This window comes from Sinohyriopsis cumingii, chromosome 3, assembly GCF_028554795.1.
Source record: "Sinohyriopsis cumingii isolate HCF-2022 chromosome 3, ASM2855479v2, whole genome shotgun sequence".
Taxonomy (NCBI): domain Eukaryota; kingdom Metazoa; phylum Mollusca; class Bivalvia; order Unionida; family Unionidae; genus Sinohyriopsis; species Sinohyriopsis cumingii.
The window spans coordinates 101,052,737-101,071,813 of NC_142963.1; the positions used below are offsets into that span (position 1 = coordinate 101,052,737).

At 35.7% G+C, this 19,077-nt stretch overlaps 1 protein-coding gene across 1 annotated transcript in view; it reads left to right on the top strand.

Moving 5' to 3' along the window:
• Window positions 1-18,981, top strand: part of LOC149803403 (polycystin-1-like protein 2) — a 104,925-nt gene extending 85,944 nt beyond the window's left edge. Inside the window, exons 21-26 of the mRNA XM_089953925.1 lie at window positions 38-173; window positions 3,381-3,613; window positions 4,974-5,148; window positions 7,062-7,745; window positions 9,141-9,701; window positions 17,926-18,981. Coding sequence (XP_089810051.1) covers window positions 38-173; window positions 3,381-3,613; window positions 4,974-5,148; window positions 7,062-7,745; window positions 9,141-9,701; window positions 17,926-18,155 — 2,019 coding nt within the window. The 3' untranslated portion in view covers window positions 18,156-18,981. The remainder of the gene's footprint in view (window positions 1-37; window positions 174-3,380; window positions 3,614-4,973; window positions 5,149-7,061; window positions 7,746-9,140; window positions 9,702-17,925) is intronic.
• The last annotated feature ends 96 nt before the right edge of the window (window positions 18,982-19,077 follow it).

The following is a 19,077-nucleotide window of genomic DNA, read 5'->3' on the forward strand; positions in this document are numbered from 1 at the left end:
TTTATCACTCCATTATCCTTCAATGTGTTACTTTCAGATTATCTTGTTGGTCATCTTTGTGGCTGCCATCCTTAAGAAGCCAGAGGAGGAAGAGGAGGATGAGGAAGAAAGAGACCCTGCTCTGTTGAGACCTAAATCTGATGAAGAAATTGTGGTGAGACCTCCTACACAGGGTAAGTTAGGTCAAATACAAGATTTTTGTCCCATCTCCTTTAGAAAAGGGTGTTGAATATTTTATTACACTCTTCATATATCTATATGTTTGTCCATCCATTTCATTGAACCTTCCATACCCTAAGGGACCCCACAAGACATAGAGATCATGTGACTGGTCAGTATGCAAGTCTAAAGTGATGGTCAGTTCATGGTTTTAACTGCTAATGACATTTTTTGTTGTTGTTGTTGTTGTTGTTGTTGTTTTGGGGCTTAACGCCATTTTTCAGCACACGATAGGCTATACATGGCGGCCAGTATTAATGGTGGAGGAAGAACCCGGGAAAACCCCAGAAAGAACCACCGACCCACGAGAAGCTACTGGCAAGCTTTCTCACATACCCACATTGGCCGAATCCTAGACTCGAACCGCCGCAGACAGAGGTGAGATGGCAGTGATCCGTAACGGAGAGCGCTTTAGACCACTCGGCCACTCAGGGACATTTTTTGTAGTTCTTCTATTAGTTCAGTGTCCCATCATGTTTCAAGACTCCTGTAAAAGACATTTGGACTTGGATTGCATTGTTACTTTTATTTTGTTCTAAGTGTGAATTGATTCCTTCCTGCAACAAAGTTTCTGTGTGCTGGTCAGTGCTGCTACCAAAATGCCGTAATGGTGAATGAAGCTCTGCACATATAAAAACCAAACTTGTGTGGAATTTTTGCCAGAAACTATGGCCAGCCATGCAGGGTTATAGATGAACAAAAGAGTTTTGTTCTTGTTGAAAACACTTCAGCAAAATCCAGTGTCGATATGATTCATGGCCCTGCGATTGGGCATGTTATTGGAGCTCATGTCATGGGGCAGCAACACAGTAATTTTGATGAGCATTGCTTGCTAGTTTTGCCCTTTTCATTGCAGCAATATCTAGTAGTGTCGTTATGATTCATGGCCCTGCGACTGGTCATATTATTGGAGCTCGTGCTAGAAAAGCAGGAGACATGAGCTGTTTACTCAAGATATGATTTTACTAGTTTCACAAAAATATAGGTTACAATTCAACCTATCAGTTTTACTAGCTGACCTTTTCATAGAGATGCTGTATGAGTATATCCCATGATGTTATGATGTACTGTTGGCAATAAAAATATGGCAGTGGGATGTACACAGGGCTTGAAAACCTGCGACTGTTGACTATGCTGATGGCTCACTTAAAGACCGCAGCTGTCACTAATCAGTTAGAGTAATGGAGATTATCACCCATCCTTATCGTAACAGTTAACAAGCGGTCTTGTTTTGGAGGAATCAAATAAAAATCTGAATTAACATTTAATAATACCAAATCTCTAATATTCACAAGTTCTCTGTGGGTTCCAAAATAGGGTTCACCCTTCGTCTTTCAAAACTGATAAGGTATTTTGGTCTTCAAAGACCAGTCTCTTGCTTGGTAATGCTGAGGTGGAACCTCTCATGCATTCTTTGGTCATTAACATCTGTGTGTGTTTAACAGGTCTGCTTTTCCATTTGTCCATCCATCAGTTTCTTTGTTAATTAGTTCATTCATTTGTCTGTCTGTCTGTCTGTCTGTCACATTTTCTATTCCAATCTGTAACATTTTGCAATATAGATATATTGATTTACTTATCTACCATCACAAGAGGGTGTGTTGTGTACCACATTTGGGGTCCTGTTTACAAGGTCAAGGCAAAAGGTCTGCATTTTCAGTTTTACACCTCTGTCCTCGTTCAAGAAATAGATATGAAACACTTTTTACCTCTACTAGAAGATATACAAGTCATCACAATTTTGGTCATATATTCAAGGTCAAGGTCACAGATCAAAACGCTGGCACTATTTTTTTAATGGGCACAGATTTTCATTCATATTTGCTTTTTAAAACAATTGTGTAGAACATGCTTTGCTAAATAAAGTCCCATTTTTTTGTTAGAACAATAGCGAAGAACATGCTTTGCAATATTAAAGTCCCATTTTTTGTTAGAACAATAGTGAATAACATGCTTTGCAATAATAAAGTCCTATTTTTTGTTAGAACAATAGTGAAGAACATGCTTTGCAATATTAAAGTCCCATTTTGGTTAGGACAATAGTGAAGAACATACTTTGCAATACTGAAGTCCCATTTTTTGTTAGAACAATAGTGAAGAACATGCTTTGCAATATTAAAGTCCCATTTTTTGTTAGAACAATAGTGAAGAACATGCTTTGCAATATTAAAGTCCCATTGTAGTTAGTACAATAGTGAAGAATATGCTTTGCAATATTGAAGTCCCATTTTTTGTTAGAACAATAGTGAAGAACATGCTTTGCAATATTTAAGTTCCAGTTTTTGTTAGAACAATAGGGAAGAACATGCTTTGCAATATTAAGGTCCCATTTTGGTTAGACAATAGTGAGGAACATGCTTTGCAATACTTAAGTTCCATTTTTGTTAGACCAATAGTGAAAAACATGCTTTGCAATATTAAAGTCTCATTGTTTATGAAAATTACATAGAACATATTTTGCAATATTAAAGTCCCAGTTTTTGTTAGAACAATAGTAACATGCTTTGCAACATTAAAGTCCCATTTTGTTAGAACAATAGTGAAGAACATGCTTTGCAATATTAAAGTCCCATTTTTTTAGAACAATAGTGATGAAGATGCTTTGCAATATTCAAGTCCCATTTTTTTGTTAGAACAATAGTGAAGAACATGCTTTGCAATATTAAAGTCCCTTTTTTGTTAGGACAATAGTAGAGAGCATGCTTTGTAATATTAAAGATCCATTTTTTGTTAGAACAATAGTGAAGAACATTCTTTGCAACATTAAAGTCCCATTTTGTGTTAGGACAATAGTGAAGAACATGCTCTGCAATATTAAAGTCCCATTTTTTGTTAGAACAATAGTGAAGAACATTCTTTGCAACATTAAAGTCCCATTTTGTGTTAGGACAATAGTGAAGAACATGCTTTGCAATATTAAAGTCCCATTTTTTGTTAGAACAATAGTGAAGAACATTCTTTGCAATACTGAAGTCTCAGTTTGGTTAAGACAGTAGTGAAGAACATGCTTTGCAATATTAAAGTCCATATTTTTGTCTAATGTAAGTTGTTGCAGAGACTGATATTGCAAGATGTGATTTCCACACTCATTTTTTATGATGTGACTTTAAAATTTAACAGATGTGAGTGTAATGTGGTAAGGCATCTTATATTTTTTGTAGCCCTGCGCCCCTCACTGCATATTGAGCCACCTAATCTAGAAGAACTTGCAAAGGCAAGGGAAAAACGCCTGAATGAATTAAAAATGCATCGGATCTTGAGAGAGATCTTTTTCTACATGCTGTATCTTGCTCTTTTAATATTGGTGGCCAGTCACAACCGAGATTCAAACTCATTCCGCACTGGGGAGGCAATCCGTAATTTGCTCATGTCCAGTCAGTATGACTTGCAAAAGGTTAGTGTCACATTCTATTCTATATGAGTTCATTTGTTTAGTTTACTGGAGACCATTGCTTATCTTGAGTTTGACAATGTTCTGTTCTCAGCTTCATGGATTTATGATATCTGCATTTCTCCTCCCACCCTACCAAACCTACAGTAAAAAAAAAAATCCATTGTGACCTTTTGGTTCACAGTTGGGTTAGCTGTCTCTCCCCCCTCCTCCTCCTTCCTTTACTGCCATCAGTCATCCACCATTACTTTATTACAAGCCAGATTTAGTCTTCATTATTCAAGTCATGGGTTAACAACTTTTTTTAATTCTTTTATTCATCTGGACATAAGTTCATTTTGAAGAAATTTTATTCTTTATTTTATCTGTGCATCTAAAATTTTAATTCCTATGTATCTATAATTTTAATTCCTATGTATCTATAATTTTAAATCCTATGTATCTATAATTTTAATTCCTATGTATCTATAATTTTAAATCCTATGTATCTATAATTTTAATTCCTATGTATCTATAATTTTAATTCTTATGTATCTATAATTTTAATTCCTATGTATCTATAATTTTAAATCCTATGTATCTAAAATTTTAATTCCTATGTATCTATAATTTTAATTCCTAACTTACCACATGTTTTGATAATAGACCAGCATAATATCACATTGGTTATGTCACAAATTAAGCTGCAATGTCAGGAACATCTATGAATAGATAAGGAGTTGCTCATTATGGCTAATGGACCTGTCAGATATTAGTTGTACCTGGGACTGTCTGGACCTGTCAGATATGAATTGTACTTTGAACTGTCTAACCTGTCAGATATTAGTTGTACTTTGAACTGTCTAGACCTGTTAGATATGAATTGTACCTTGGACTGTCTAGACCTGTTAGATATGAATTGTACCTGGGACTGTCTAGACCTGTTAGATATGAATTGTACTTTGGACTGTCTAGACCTGTTAGATATGAATTGTACCTGGGACTGTCTGGACCTGTTAGATATGAACTGTAATTTGGACTGTCTAGATCTGTTAGATATGAATTGTACCTGGGATTGTCTGGACTTGTTAGATATGAATTGTACCTGGGACTGTCTGGACCTGGTAGATATTAATTGTACCTGGGACTGTCTGGACCTGTTAGATATGAATTGTACCTGGGACTGTCTAGACCTGTTAGATATGAATTGTACCTAGGACTATCTGGATCTGTTAGATATGAATTGTACCTGGGACTGTCTGCACCTGTTGGATATTAATTGTGTTTGGGACTGTCTGGACATGTTAGGTATTAATTGTACTTGGGACTGTCAGGACCTGTTAGATATTATCTGTACTTGGGACTGTCACTTTATCTCTTGTAGGTCAACACTGCATCTGGATTCTGGCAGTGGATGAACAGTGTTTTGGTCCCCAGCCTATACTTGTCTAACCTGTACAACGGCCAGTCATCTGGGGATACTGAACAAAGAATGATTGGTAGTGAGGTTGCCTATCGTGTTGGGCCTGTCAGACTGCGTCAACAAAGAGTACGGCAAGGTAATATCAGAAGCCATCATTTCAGTCATGGAAAATACCCTGTTATCATGACAGTATTAAATGCCTTTCAAAGATTTTATTTACTACTGATTCATTTATGTTTATGTATTATTAGTAAAAATGGCATTTCACTGATACTTAAATTTGTGGAACATAAAAGGGGTCATAGTGATTCACTCTAGGATCATTGTTGAGGATCAAAGAAGGAGTCCTGTTGTTTCCGAATAATTACCGTTACTGAGTTTTTATGTTTTGTTTTGTAGCAACAACGAAAGCCACAATAACTAGCAACCCATGAACAAAATTTTGAATTCACTTAATTGGTTATTATTTACTGTATATTCTGATACAAAAATTGATTCCATCTGATAACAACATAGACAGTGATCTGCCATCATATAATGCACTGACAGATTAGGGTCTTCATTGTTTGTTTTTACTGATTACTCTCAACAAACTCTACAGACACAGATCTGCTTGCTCATAATATTGAATGTTGCTTATAAATGAGTATATATGGTAAAAGGTACTTCAGGAAAGTGTTAATTTCAGGATATGTACCATCATGAAATGGGGCAGGTAGGAGGCATACGAATTTCAAGGCAACCCAGTATAACTTTTATGCAAACTTTAGTGCATTTTACAGGTGAAAATATTGATTTCAGCTGTTATTGTTCAATTTTTTTTAATATAAGCTCTGTTTTCTGTGATGTGATGTGATTTGGATTTTTAACTTAGCTTTAACAATTGTTCAGTCATATCGCTACGATGTCTGCAGTGTGGCAGTTTATAGTGATGTCTAGCACTGGGGCATCATGCCGCAGACATGCAGCATCATGTCCCACCGAGTCACATTATCCTGACACCAGGCCGACCAGTCCTAACACTAACTTCTTAATGCTGAGTGCCAAGCGAGGCAGCTGTTAGTACCATTTTTGTAAGTCTTTGTTATGACTCAGCCGTGGATCGAACCCACGACCTCCCACATCTAAGACGGACACTATAACCACTAGGCCACTGGAGCAGTCAGCTATGTTTTCTCTAGATAGCATTACTGCGTAATCTAACACACAGCTTTGCATGTATAAAATTGGAAATTTGTGACAATATGTTACAGAGGTATGGCCCCGGACCATATTAGAATATACATGCATCCAAATGTTATTTTTTTTAACACTACAGCATATATATCTTTTGTTAGATGGCAACCAAATTCCTCAAATAGGTCCCAGATGAATGATGATAAAGTTTTGTCTCTTGACTGCCTCAATATTTTAATGGCTTATAAAAACTTGTAAGTGATATATGACCCAGTTGGGTCTCTAGTTTTAAGTAAATTTGTGAATTTTCTTGATCTAGATTTTGTGCTGTTGAAAATCTTGTCTGCACAGTTATGCAAAACAACTTGACATACAGTGTTCTTGGATTTTTAACATAGCTTTAACAATTTTAGTCATATTGTTATGATGTCTGTTGTGTGGCAGTTTATAGTGATGTCTAGCACTGGGGCATCATGCCACAGACATGTAGCATCATGTCCCACCCTGTTACATAATCCTCACACCAGGTCAACCATTCCTAACACTAACCTCTTAATGCTGAGTAAAAAGTGAGGCAGCTGCTAGTACCATTTTTATAAGTTTTTTTTATTACTCAGCTGGGGTTCTGAACCCACATATTCCTGGATTCATGGCAGACACTCCAGCCACTTAGAGAAAATTATAAGTATATTCATATGTGTATTTGGAATATCTGATTAGGTTTTTCTGCCACTAGAGCAGGGGTTTTTTAAATAAATAAAAAATAGATTTAAAAATCAGGACTTTGACTTGTTTGGCTGCAGAGGGGTGGGTCTGTATGTTTTACAAGCACAGGTCCAATAAAATTAAACTCAAAATATTTATTTTCTTCAGAGGAGTGTCGATGTCCACCTGTGATGAATCTCTTCATTGAGACTTGTAGCGTGGACTGGGGTTTTGGTCTTGATGATGAAACAACATATGATGAAAACTGGAAGCCTTTAAGCCCCTTACAGGATATCAGCAAGATCCCAAATTATCCTTGGAAATATTGGTCCATGATAGATGTTGAGGGGATCCCTTATGCAGGACAGAGAGGGGTATATCACGGTGGTGGATATGTCGCTGATTTACTTGGCAAGAAAAGTAATGTTCAGGACATGCTAGCCACATTAGAGAAAAGTTCCTGGATTGATAGATATACCAGAGTCATCTTTGTTGAGTTCACTGTCTACAACCCAAATATTAACTTGTTTACTACTGTTTTCATTGTACTGGAAATGCCAACAACAGGATCATTTATACCTGAGGTTCGAGTCAACACATTCCGATTGTTTTCCTATCTTGGAGGATATGGTGTCTTTGTAATTCTGTGTGAGTTGTCTGCCCTTGCTTGTGTGCTATATTTTCTGGGACGGGAAATCAAATCATTTAGACAAGAGGGAAGAATGTACTTCACGAGTTTCTGGAACTGTATGGAGCTGTCATCGCTATGTGGGTCTCTGGTTTCCGTCGTGATGTACCTCATGAGGCATGCACTGACAAGATATACAGTTCAGAAAGTCACTAAACTCAGAGGTAAAATTTTCTCCACTGTCTCAACAGTTTATGCAGCATGATGCTTTTTGTTGCCATAGGAACCAAATGGATATTTGGAGACTATATGAATCATTTTAAAATTAAATTTTATGACTAGATGTCATGGGCAATTCATTGTGCTACCCAGTATGGAAAATTTTATTTGAACAAAATAAGCATCATTGGATACCATGGCCTTTTCATGTACAGAGCACCTCATCTAAACATGGGGTATTGAAAGAAAAAAATTATTTGTTTTAATGACACTTTTAACATATTATTGACTATTATCATGCAGAGGAAGTGGGAGCTAAGTGCTTTTTTCCAAGGACACACAGAGGTAGCTGTCCCAGTCTGATCTGGGTGGGTATTGAACCCCAAGACCTTTGGATTTATGAGTCTGATGCTCCATTAACTGAGGTACCATAGCATCCATCTTAATATATACATACTTGGAAATTATAATAAATCATACACATATGTATGCAATAAGTTATTAAATGTGGATAATGGGCATCCAACTGTGAACAGTTTAGTCTCAGCCCAGGAAATCAAAGATCACTGACCTCAGTCTAAACTGATGTCACAAAAGTCGAGACCTTTTTTGATTTGATGACACAAAATCTTGACTGAAATAACCTCAGAGTTTGTACGATTTCCAAGCCAGAATAGGGTCTCTAGTTGTTGTAATAATATTTTATATCAAGGGCAGATCAGGGTCAGTACTGATTTTTGTTATGAATTGGTGGGCGATTGTAGTCACAGGAAAAAGAATATTCTTGTGTTCTTGTCTGAGTATAACTTTTGATCAACTTTATATATTTAATGAAACTTTAGTCAGTTATACAGTATATCATGGCTAGAAAGAGTCAAGGTCAAGACTACAGGAAGGTCAAGGTCTAGGCAATGAAAACAGTAATCAGTAACCTCTATCGTTTTTAGATGTAACTTTTTAACATCCTTAATGTAATGAAACTTAGACTGGTTATAAATCATGACTAGACATTGGGTCTTGCCTCCTGTCTCAAGGTCAAGTGACCTCTATGTATGTAACTATATAGCTTTTCACCCACTGAAGATATTTCAGTATAGCAATTTTGCCAGTTATATATATATATATATATATATATATATATATATATATATATATATATATATATAGTCCAACATATCCTGTCTCAAGGTCAAGGTCAAAACCAGGGATAAATAAGTTAGTGCCTTGTTTCTTTATCCAGGCTTTTACATTTTAACCCTGCAGATATTTTGATGAAATTTTTACCCAGTCCACATATGTTAGTTAAGTCCCTAATGGAAAGTTAATGTCATTAGAAAGGGAATGGTTTTAAGAAGGGTGTATCATACACTGCCTGCAATACAATTGTTTTCTTTTCACAGCAAAGTTCCACAGTTTCCAGAGGATTGCGACATGGGATGAGTTGTTTGGAATCTTTCTGGCCTTCACAATATTTCTTTCAATTCTGAAGCTGATCCATTTATTCCGTTTCAACCGTCGTATGTCACTGTTGGCAACCACCCTCCAATTATCAGCAAAGGAACTGTCTGGATTCTCAGTCGTCTTCACCTTCTTCATGATTGCATATGCTTCATGGGCTTATATGATGTTTGGATCCAAAATGGAAGACTTCAGCAGCATGATCAGTACATTTGAATCACTTTTAACATTTATTATTGGTGGCTTTGACTTTCTGACCCTCCAACATATTAACCTTGTCTTTGGACCGATATTTGTCTTTTCTTTTATCCTTTTTATTGTTTTTGTCCTAACCAACATGTTCATCACGATAATGAATGAATCCTTCGTCATTGCCAGAAAGGACATTTCAAAACAGTCTAATGAGTACGAGATAGTTTCCTTTATGTGGGATCGCTTTAAAGCCTGGACAGGGATTGACTTTGACAAGATCTTTAGAAATGTGAGGAGGAAATATTTGAAAGGTAAGAAGAAACGCTATGCTTAAAAATTCTTTGCTGCTGTCCTCGAATTGTCTGTTAAAAATTGCACAACTTTTTCATATAATTCAGGGGGTCTATCCCTGGACCAAACGTTTTTGGGGGTACAACCCCTCCATTTGAAGAAAAGGGAAAATCTTCTAAATATAATGCGGAATTTATTAAAGTGCTGGAATGTAGGGCATGCAAATATTACTGGTATGTATGATTTTAGTACATTTGGTCTTCTTTTTTATAAATGAGCATGAATCAGTCATTGTAACACAGACCTTGGATCAGTATGAATGTTTATGATTGCTAAATCTTTTAGTAGTGTCAGAATTTTGGGGTGTTACCTTGAAAAAATCCATAAATTTTAGGTAAGCTCCAAAAAGCTTTTTACTGCTTGAATATGTTTCATAATCCATGCTTGAATTTAAAAGTGTTGTCAAAATGCGAAACGGTACCCGAGGTATCCATCTGAATATATGTTTCGTAATACATGCTTGCATTTCAAAGTAGATGCGTTCCATTCTACAACATGATTTATTGATGTAATTATGAAGAACAAAAAATATGTTTTATTACAAAAAAGTCATAAACTCAATTTTCCTTGAATTGTACTTCCCTGTTAGTTGCTTGCCTATTCAGTAACACTTCTGGATAGATTGGTTGTTTGCTATTTTTGATTTTGAGGCTGAGTAATAAACAGGAGCTATGTGTTGTGTTTGTCAAAAGAAAACAAATAGATAATGAGTGAAAGTCCTCTAAGTCCTATGGCAAGAGTGAGAAAAAAAAATTGATGGATAAATTAATTAAAGTCCTCTAAAGTCCCATTTGTAAGAGTGAAAAGTGAAGAAAGAATGGAATATTTATACTGAAATTGAATTTAGAATATTGTTTTGCTTAAACGTGCAAAACTCATGACAGTCTTACAAACTTTTGGCAAATAAGACAGCTAACCCCAAAATTAATACAGATCAGGTAACTACATCTTCAGCTCCATGGACAACAATGTTAAACACACTCAAGTAGTCTTTTCACCTAGGCCTAGTTCAACAAAAAACATTTCTACCAAAGATTGAAAATACTTTTATCTGAAATTTTGTGGACTCAATATGCCATAATCAGACTTCATACTAAGTCTAAAAGGAAGTTAATTATAGTGTTTGAAAATTATTTCTTTTTTCTTGAAGATCCCTTGGAAAAGTGCTTGAACTTTCTGATGAAATGTCTGTATGAATATGAAATTATTTAATATCATGTAGCAGGCAAACAAGAATCGCACCTGCCTACCAATGTAGAACAAAATCTTCTGGGTAATGAGATAAAAACAAATAATTTTTGGCCGTATGCTTTATAATCGTAAATTCCAGTGATAGCATATTTTTTGGGCTGGTACATTACAGGTCTTCTCAGCCAAGGCATGTTAACTATTTTTTTAGAATAGGATTTTCTATAAAATCGTAAATGTTGCATCTATTCCAAAATGTGAGTGGGTGGTGAGAAGAAGTAATTTCTTCATTGAATTATCTTTACCCAACAATTTGTAAGCTGACTTGCCTAAATCAAATTTAGATTAATCTGGATTACCCTAAACTCTCATAAATTAAATGCTTTCAGATCCATCTCCTGTATCTCCAGTTCTGGAAGAGCTTTACAATATAATGTTGCTAATAAATCAAATCCAACTGCAAACACTATAGAATCTGATCTGCCATTACATAATGTCCCAGCATATCAGGATCTATGTTCTTTGTTCTACTGATTACTCCTAACAAACTGGATAGACCCAGATCTGCCAGCTCATTATGCGGTAGCAGTTCTGGGTCTCTCCAGTTTGCAGTAGGATTTGACTGATAAGTGAATAAATATGGTACAATATGAATTTACTTTTTTGTGGGGAAGCAGTTTTCATGGCCGCTCAAAGCCATGAAGGTAAAACAAAACATACGATTTTGGGGACATTACAAAAGTTACACAGGTCAGGGAACCCAGAACTATCTCTTGCAATAAATAATCATCAATCAGAAAATGTCAAACATGGAAAGCTTGTAGGTGTGACCATAGATAATAATTTATTATGGAATGACCATATTGATAACCTTTGTAAAACTGTCATCCAAAATTGCCCTACTCAGCAGAATCAAGAAATATTTACCTATGGAAACTCAAAATCTATACTACAAGTCATATATTCTTCCAACAATGGATTATTGTTCAAATGTATGGGGAAACTGCTAAATCTGAGCTTGACAGGCTTTATAAACTTCAGAAATGAGCAGCACACATAATTTTAGATGCATCTATTGATCATCCCTCAAAAGCATTATTTACAGAACTCAAATGGTTCACAATATGACAGGTTAGATTTTCATAAGGCGGTTCTTTTATATAATGTCTACATGGAATGGCACAAGAGTATCTTCAGAACGTATTCAGGCCTTTTTCAACACAATACCAGCTGAGATCAATATCACATGGAAACCTTCTAGCACCAAAACCAAGAACTGAGCAATTTAAAAAGAGCTTCCAATACTCTGGTAGAGTTCTGTGGAACAAGCTTCCACTTCATGTAAAATCTGCTAAAAATATTAGAGTATTTAAGATGAGATATCATGAGCATGTATGTGCTTCTAATAGATAATGGAATTTAGTATTTTAATACTAAACATGTTAAAATAAACAGTAATTATTGCTATCTTTATAATAATGTGCATTGTTATACACTCCTTAAGAGGGCCTCAAGGGAGAATAGTCATTGACTAATGAGTTACTCTCTATAAATAAAGCATTATTATTATTATTATTATTATGTTTATATTATTATTATAGATGAAAGACCTAATAAAAAGAGTATCTACAAATGAAGTATATAAGACTCCATTGCCTGTCAATGGCATAATAAATAGTATTGTTGTTGTTGTGGGGTTTAATACCATTTTTCAGCACATGATAGGCTATGCATGGCGGCCAGTATTAATGGTGGAGGAAGAACCTGGGAAAACCCCGGGAAGAACCACTGACCCATGAGAAGCTACTGGCAAGCTTTCTCACATACCCATATTGGCCGAATCCTAGACTTGAACCCATGCAGACAGAGGTGAGATGGCAGTGATCCATAACGGAGAGCGCTTTAGACCACTCAGCCACTTGGGGCCCCATAATAATTAGTATATAAGACTCCACTGCCTATCAGTGGCATAATAAATAGTATATAAGACTCAACTGCCTATCAATGGCATAATAAATAGTATATAAGACTCCATTGCCAATCGTGGCATAATAAATAGTGTATATGATACAATCGACTATCAATGGCAGACTAAATAGTATATAAGACTCCATTGCCTATCAAAGGCATAATAAATATATGACTCAATCGCCTATAAATGGCATAATTAATAGTATGTAAGACTCCATTGTCTATTAGTGGCATAATAAATAGTAAATAAGACTCCATTGCTTATCAGTGGGATAATAAATAGTAAATTAAACTCCACTGCCTATAAATGGCATAATAAATAGTAAATAAGACCACATTGCATATCATTGATCTATTAAGTAGTATATAAGACTTGTTGCCTATCAATGGCATTTTACACAGTATAGGACTCCATTGCTTATCAATGACATCATAAATAGTAAATAAGACTCCATTGCCCATCAGTGGCATAATAAATAGTAAATAAGAATCCATTGCCTAATAGTAGCATATTAAACAGTATATAAGGTTCCAGTGCCTATCAAAGGCATGTTAAACAGTAAAAGACTCCATTACCCATCAGTGGCATATGAAATAGTAAATAAGACTCCATTGCCCATCAGTGGTGTAATAAATAGTAAATAAGATGACATTGCCCTCAGTGGCATATTAAATAGTAAATAAGACTCCATTGCCAATGAATGGTATATGAAATAGTAAATAAGATTCTACTGCCTATCATTGGCTTATTAAATAGTAAATAAGACTCCATCCATTGCCCATCAGTGGCATATAAAATAGTAAATAAGACTCCACTGCCCATCAGTGGCATATAAAATAGTAAATAAGACTCCATGGCCCATCAGTGGCATATTAAATAGTAAATAAGACTCCATTGCCAATGAATGGTATATTAAATAGTAAATAAGATAGCGGCATATTAAATAGTAAATAAGGCTCCATTGCCAATGAATGGTATATTAAATAGTAAATAAGATTCTACTGCCAATCAATGGCATATTAAATAGTAAATAAGACTCCATTGCCCATCACTGGCATATAAATTGAAAATAAGACTCCATTGCCAATCATTGGCATATAAAATAGTTTATTGACACCATTGCCTATCAATGGCATATTCATGTTGAAATTCAAGTTCTTGTGAAAATTACCCTTAGCTGAACCATGAGGAAAATGTAATGAAAGATAGTGGTGTTCAGGTTAATTGGTTTTGGTCAAGCATCTGTCACTTTTAGTGAAATAAATAGTGATTATGATTTCTATGATTGATTTTGGTAACATTTCAGTTCTACACCATATGTGAATGATGACGGAACAAGGATGTAATAAACAAACAAATATGTCAAAACTGGACTGATTTTATGGAACCTTTTGGAATGACCTAATTAATTAAGGAACCCACTAGGATTATAGCGAATTTAAAAACCCTTTTTAGATATAGATTTACAGTACAGTGTGGAAACACAGAGGGTGACTTAGATATGGAGTTATAGTATGGTATGGAATCATGCAGGGTAACATATATCTAGATTTATAGTGCAGTATGGAATCATGCAAGGTAACTTAGATCTGGATTTATAGTGCAGTATGGAGTCATGCAGGGTAACTTAGATCTGGATTTATAGTGCAGTATGGAGTCATGCAGGGTAACTTAGATCTGGATTTAAGGTGCAGTATGGAATCATGCAGGGTAACTTAGATCTAGATTTATAGTGCAGTATGGAGTCATGCAGGGTAACTTAGATCTGGATTTGTAGTGCAGTATGGAGTCATGCAGGGTAACTTAGAGCTGCATTTATAGTGCAGTATGGAATCATGCAGGGTAACTTAGATCTGCATTTATAGTGCAGTATTGAATCATGCAGGGTAACTTAGATCTAGATTTATAGTGCAGTATGGAGTCATGCAGGGTAACTTAGAGCTGCATTTATAGTGCAGTATGGAATCATGCAGGGTAACTTAGTTCTAGATTTATAGTGCAGTATGGAGTCATGCAGGGTAACTTAGATCTGGATTTAAGGTGCAGTATGGAATCATGCAGGGTAACTTAGATCTAGATTTATAGTGCAGTATGGTGTCATGCAGGGTAATTTAGATCTGGATTTATAGTGCAGTATGGAGTCATGCAGGGTAACTTAGATCTGGATTTAAGGTGCAGTATGGAATCATGCAGGGTAACTTAGATCTAGATTTATAGTGCAGTATGGTATCATGCAGGGTAACTTAGATCTGGATTTATAGTGCAGTATGGAATCATGCAGGGTAACTTAGATCTGGATTTATAGTGCAGTATGGAGTCATGCAGGGTAACTTAGATCTAGATTTATATTGCAGTATGGTATCATGCAGGGTAACTTAGATCTAGATTTATATTGCAGTATGGTATCATGCAGGGTAACTTAGATCTGGATTTATAGTGCAGTATGGAGTCATGCAGGGTAACTTAGAGCTGCATTTATAGTGCAGTATGGAATCATGCAGGGTAACTTAGATCTAGATTTATAGTGCAGTAAGGAGTCATGCAGGGTAACTTAGATCTGGATTTGTAGTGCAGTATGGAGTCATGCAGGGTAACCTAGAGCTGCATTTATAGTGCAGTAAGGAGTCATGCAGGGTAACTTAGATCTAGATTTATAGTGCAGTAAGGAGTCATGCAAGGTAACTTAGATCTAGATTTATATTGCAGTATGGTATCATGCAGGGTAACTTAGATCTGGATTTGTAGTGCAGTATGGAGTCATGCAGGGTAACTTAGAGCTGCATTTATAGTGCAGTATGGAGTCATGCAGGGTAACTTAGATCTAGATTTATAGTGCAGTATGGAGTCATGCAGGGTAACTTAGAGCTGCATTTATAGTGCAGTATGGAGTCATGCAGGGTAACTTAGTTCTAGATTTATAGTGCAGTATGGAGTCATGCAGGGTAACTTAGATCTGGATTTAAAGTGCAGTATGGAATCATGCAGGGTAACTTAGATCTAGATTTATATTGCAGTATGGTATCATGCAGGGTAACTTAGATCTAGATTTATAGTGCAGTATGGAATCATGCAGGGTAACTTAGATCTAGATTTATAGTGCAGTATGGAGTCATGCAGGGTAACTTAGATCTAGATTTATATTGCAGTATGGTATCATGCAGGGTAACTTAGATCTAGATTTATAGTGCAGTATGGAATCATGCAGGGTAACTTAGATCTGGATTTATAGTGCAGTATGGAGTCATGAAGGGTAACTTAGATCTGGATTTATATTGCAGTATGGAATCATGCAGGGTAACTTAGGTCTAGATTTATAGTGCAGTATGGAATCATGCAGGGTAACTTAGATCTGGATTTAAGGTGCAGTATGGAATCATGCAGGGTAACTTAGATCTGGATTTATATTGCAGTATGGAATCATGCAGGGTAACTTAGATCTAGATTTATAGTGCAGTATGGTGTCATGCAGGGTAAGTTAGATCTGGATTTATAGTGCAGTATGGAGTCATGCAGGGTAACTTAGATCTGGATTTAAGGTGCAGTATGGAATCATGCAGGGTAACTTAGATCTAGATTTATATTGCAGTATGGTATCATGCAGGGTAACTTAGATCTGGATTTATAGTGCAGTATGGAATCATGCAGGGTAACTTAGATCTGGATTTATAGTGCAGTATGGAGTCATGCAGGGTAACTTAGATCTGGATTTAAGGTGCAGTATGGAATCATGCAGGGTAACTTAGATCTAGATTTATATTGCAGTACGGTATCATGCAGGGTAACTTAGATCTGGATTTATAGTCCAGTATGGAGTCATGCAAGGTAACTTAGATCTAGATTTATATTGCAGTATGGAATCATGCAGGGTAACTTAGATCTGGATTTATAGTGCAGTATGGAATCATGCAGGGTAACTTAGATCTGGATTTATAGTGCAGTATGGTGTCATGCAGGGTAACATAGATCTGGATTTATAGTGCAGTACGGTATCATGCAGGGTAACTTAGATCTGGATTTATAGTGCAGTATGGTATCATGCAGGGTAACTTAGATCTGGATTTATAGTGCAGTATGGTGTCATGCAGGATAACTTTGATCTGGATTTATAGTATGGTATGGAGTCATGCAGGGCAACTTAGATCTGGATTTATAGTGCATGATTTCATACTGCTGAAAGACAGGAACATGAAACTTGTAGTAATTATTCTTGAGATATCACCAATAAATTTTACAGTTTGAAAAGGGATGGAACAGATGCAGTTCATGAAGGTCAAAGGTAAAAATATTTGCTTATCGTTTAATATGGAAGAAAGTGAATTGCTTGGTCATTATTCATTTTTTTAATTTCATTGCAAATAAATGAAAAGAAACATTTTCACTATATATTTCTTTTACTTAATGTAACAGTTTTAAATTTAAGTTGACTTCATTCCTATATTCTAAGACTTCTAATTTCCCCATAATTAAGGTCACTACTCACACAAACCTCATGGCATATTATGTAAGCAAGAGCTAAATAAGCATAACTAGCTTATTTTCATGTATAACATCAATATTAATGTACCATTTTGTTCAGAGCATCATCATACATAATGATATGAAAAGAAGAAAAAATTTGCATAAATGTTCATATTTGTATTAAGGTGGCACTCTACAGTTTTTTGTATTTTGGATAAAATTAGAATTTTAAAGAAAAGGTGCAGTGCAACTTAGAACTGGATTTAGTGTATAATATGGAATCCTGCAGGGTAACTTAGACATGGATTTATAGTACATTATGGAATCATGCAGGGTAATTTAGTTTTAGACTTCAAACACAAAACATCTTCAACATGTCATCCTCTTTACATGCACAAGCAATTGTTAACATCTTGCTGCCATCAAATAAATCATAGATCCACTGTTAATTTTTGTCACCAGCACCATGATGTCATCATAGCACAATGGTATCATGAAGTTTGGTGTCAAATGGTTTGGAAACTGGTTAAAGCTAGTTTGTAAGTATTTTTAAAATTGTTTTCTAGAGTTCATCACTGATGAAGAGGAGCTACAATACAACATTGATGACCTTGAGACCAAACTGGATAATGTTACCCTGAGACTGGAGACACTGATGGAAACCTGGAATCAGCCTAGCCCCAAACTTCCACAGCGAAACCAATGCAGGGCCATTACCCCTATGTCAAGATCAGGAACTCCTTTCTTCACGGGATTGTTTCCAACCCTGAGAATGCCAGGCTCATCAGATGCATAGGCCTTCCAACTTGGCATATTCAGTGATTGCTATTGTGTGATGAGAGTGTTTGCTTGTTGTCAAAAACGTTGTACAGTGACTTTGCATTCCATGGGGCCCATTCTGTATAATAAACTTGAAATCATAGTCATACTTAAATTATTGTACAAAAACAGATACTCTTTAAAGGAAAAAATAAAATATTTCTGTGGAAATACTTGTATAGACAGTATTTTTAAAACTTGCACATAGATATAATTGCTGTAATGTTTCCTCTACTATTGGATTCTGATACTTCAGCAGCAGTAATCTGGGAACATTAGGTTTGCCATTGAGTCCAACACATCAATGAAGAGACTGACATATGTACCACAAAAACTTGTCTGCTGTACAGCTCAGGGGTGATTATGTTGTCATGGAAACCAAATTATCTGGCACCCTCTCCTTCTGCTTTAAATTTGATGATTACTTTATGTGTTTTTGAACAGTAATTTTCACTCAGTAAAAATCTAGTAGTCTAAATTAGTCTTACATGTATGTTTTGACTCACTTTCAATGTTGATATATTTACTTCATTATTGTTATTGTTGTGATGTCAAGGAATGGTCACATTGCCATGCTTTGGATCATCTTCAAGGTTCATATGTTTATTTCAGTACTTTTGTCGTTGTGATGTCCAGGAATAGTCAGTTGTTCCCACATGAATGCCTCAATCGAGGAAGCCCAGTATATCTTCTGTTTTCTAGTATTTACTGCCCTTATTTAGCTGTCATTTTTGTGCTTTTATAAATTAAAACACATCCAACCTGCATAATTAAAAACCAGAAATATAATTTCATTTTATAAAGACATTTTAATCGTATGTTAGCCTGCTTGAGCACTTTGGGAATGCACACATATCCAAATGATATATAACATTTAACTGACCCACCTGTCACACCTA